We start from the raw sequence: 1,781 nt of genomic DNA, 5'->3' as shown, positions 1-1,781 counted from the left end.
TCAACCTCAAACTTTCGGCTTTCCCTTTTGTATATTTTCCCTTTTTTCCTGTCTTCTCGTAACCTCTACACATCCTCTGCTTTCCCCTTTCTTTTTATATTTTCCCTTTTAGCCATTGTCTCGGGACCGCTACACATCCCCTCCTTTCCCCTTTCCTACCTTTACATTTTCCCTTTCTCGTTTATCACGTAATGTCTTACCCTCGTCCAGGCTGAGCGCAGGCAGCCGAAACAGGAAAAGGAGCACGTTAGCCGCCGCCACAACACCACACACGAGCACCAGCGTTCGAAACCTCATCTTCATTCGCATTGTGGAGCCATTAAACGTTTCTTGTTTTCTTCGGAGGACAGGGTTGGGAGAAACGTTTACGTCGTTTGTCCGCGATTCATCACCGTCACTGAGGGAGTGATTGGTGGATTGACGCCGGGCACTCTCTTGCTGCAAAGCGAGTGCTTGAACTGTTTTTTAATGTTTATAGCTTTTTTTTATTTGTCTATGTGGGGTATGTTTGTTTTGGGAAAGGGATGCACAGGACGCACAGGGACTGGAGTTATTGCCCTAAGATATCCTTCCAGCTCTTGGTAGGAATGTAGTGCTGGAGCTTGCCGTCGAACACCGTCTTGTTGAGGATGACCACCGCCAAGTTGAAGATGATCGCGAACAGGACGAGGGCGGCGAAGCCTTTGATGAAGATGGTGAGAAGCCGGCCTATTGTCCACAGGAGGCCACGCTGAGGGCCGGCCGAGCTCGCCGCGTCTCTGCTGGAGGGCGAAGTGGACGAGGGGGACCTGTTCCCTTTGGCGCTGCTGTGCTCCTGCTGTTTGCTCTGGCTCTTGGCGCTGCCATTCTGGGCTCTCTTACGGGACGAGGCGGCCATCGTCGCTGATTTAGGGCCTCGGCTCAGCTCGCGAACACCGCCTGCTACTGGAATTCTTCCTCATTAATAATGCAAGCCCGCGCCGCTCAACGAGCCCATCCGTCACTGCCTAATTATCTTCTGGAACTGCGACTTGAGGTATCTCTCCCGCAGAGACGACAGCCATGAGTCGGGGTCACGGGAGCCGGAGGAAATGACTTGGCGAGCGGCGTCGAGCGGAGCGGGTGGTCGCGCCGGGGTTCGGTGAAGACTGGGGCGCCCGCGGGCTTTGGGTGTCGTGCCGGTGGAGGGACAGTGGGAGGGGTAGGGTCACCGGCCTAATGAGGGCGGCCGTGAAGGGGAGCGGTCCGCTGGAATGTTTTGATAATTAATCGAATTAACGAAGGCTGTTTGAGGAAGATAAGTCTGATGATCCAGGTATTGCCCGGCGCTTAGCATGAGAGGTTCGTGGGTACGGCGTCGGCCCTCCATTTTTCGTTTTTATTAGTGCCACTCATTAATCGCACGAAGCGCTATTCTCCGGCCGTTTTTCACGCCACGCTCGGGCCAAGTAGATTATTCATTCATGTCACCGGGAAATTTAAGGGAGCGCCATGCACGATGTTGACTGAGTCGCGTCGTCACTAGGCAACCCCGACCTGTCCGCGTGACGTCACTCCGACCGGCCGAGCGGACAGCCAATCAGCAAGCAGCACAAGGAGGCACCACGTAGCATTCCCGCCAAGAAAAGCGCGATGGTTGTGTTGTTAACGCTATTGATCCCTTGAGATTAACACTCGACTGCCGACACTTTGCACGCGGACGACACGACACGACACGGCGTTAGTGTTGCTCCTCATTTGTTTTGGGGCGCGATGGGGGCGGGGCGGGCGAGCGGTCACTTTCGGGCCGATGGTTAAACTGC

General features: G+C 54.9%; 2 protein-coding genes across 5 annotated transcripts in view; one reads left to right on the top strand and one right to left on the bottom strand.

The window, feature by feature from the left end:
• LOC119581878 overlaps positions 1-337 on the bottom strand; it is a gene marked incomplete in the record, with an annotated part of 7,437 nt that extends 7,100 nt beyond the window's left edge. Inside the window, 1 exon segment of the mRNA XM_037930034.1 lies at positions 201-337. Coding sequence (XP_037785962.1) covers positions 201-309 — 109 coding nt within the window.
• The window catches only part of LOC119581880 (meiotic nuclear division protein 1 homolog), a 17,413-nt gene that overhangs the window by 9,761 nt on the left and 5,871 nt on the right, over positions 1-1,781 (top strand). The window contains exon 1 of one of the 4 annotated variants that reach the window (XM_037930037.1): positions 1,542-1,698. The exons of the other annotated variants lie outside the window; for them this stretch is intronic. The gene's annotated coding sequence lies outside the window, so the exon portion shown is untranslated. Of the gene's footprint in view, positions 1-1,541; positions 1,699-1,781 lie in introns of those variants that run through there. 4 annotated transcript variants of the gene reach the window in all.

Source organism: Penaeus monodon, chromosome 15, assembly GCF_015228065.2.
Source record: "Penaeus monodon isolate SGIC_2016 chromosome 15, NSTDA_Pmon_1, whole genome shotgun sequence".
Classification (NCBI taxonomy): domain Eukaryota; kingdom Metazoa; phylum Arthropoda; class Malacostraca; order Decapoda; family Penaeidae; genus Penaeus; species Penaeus monodon.
This window is presented reverse-complemented; position numbering and strand designations above follow the sequence as displayed.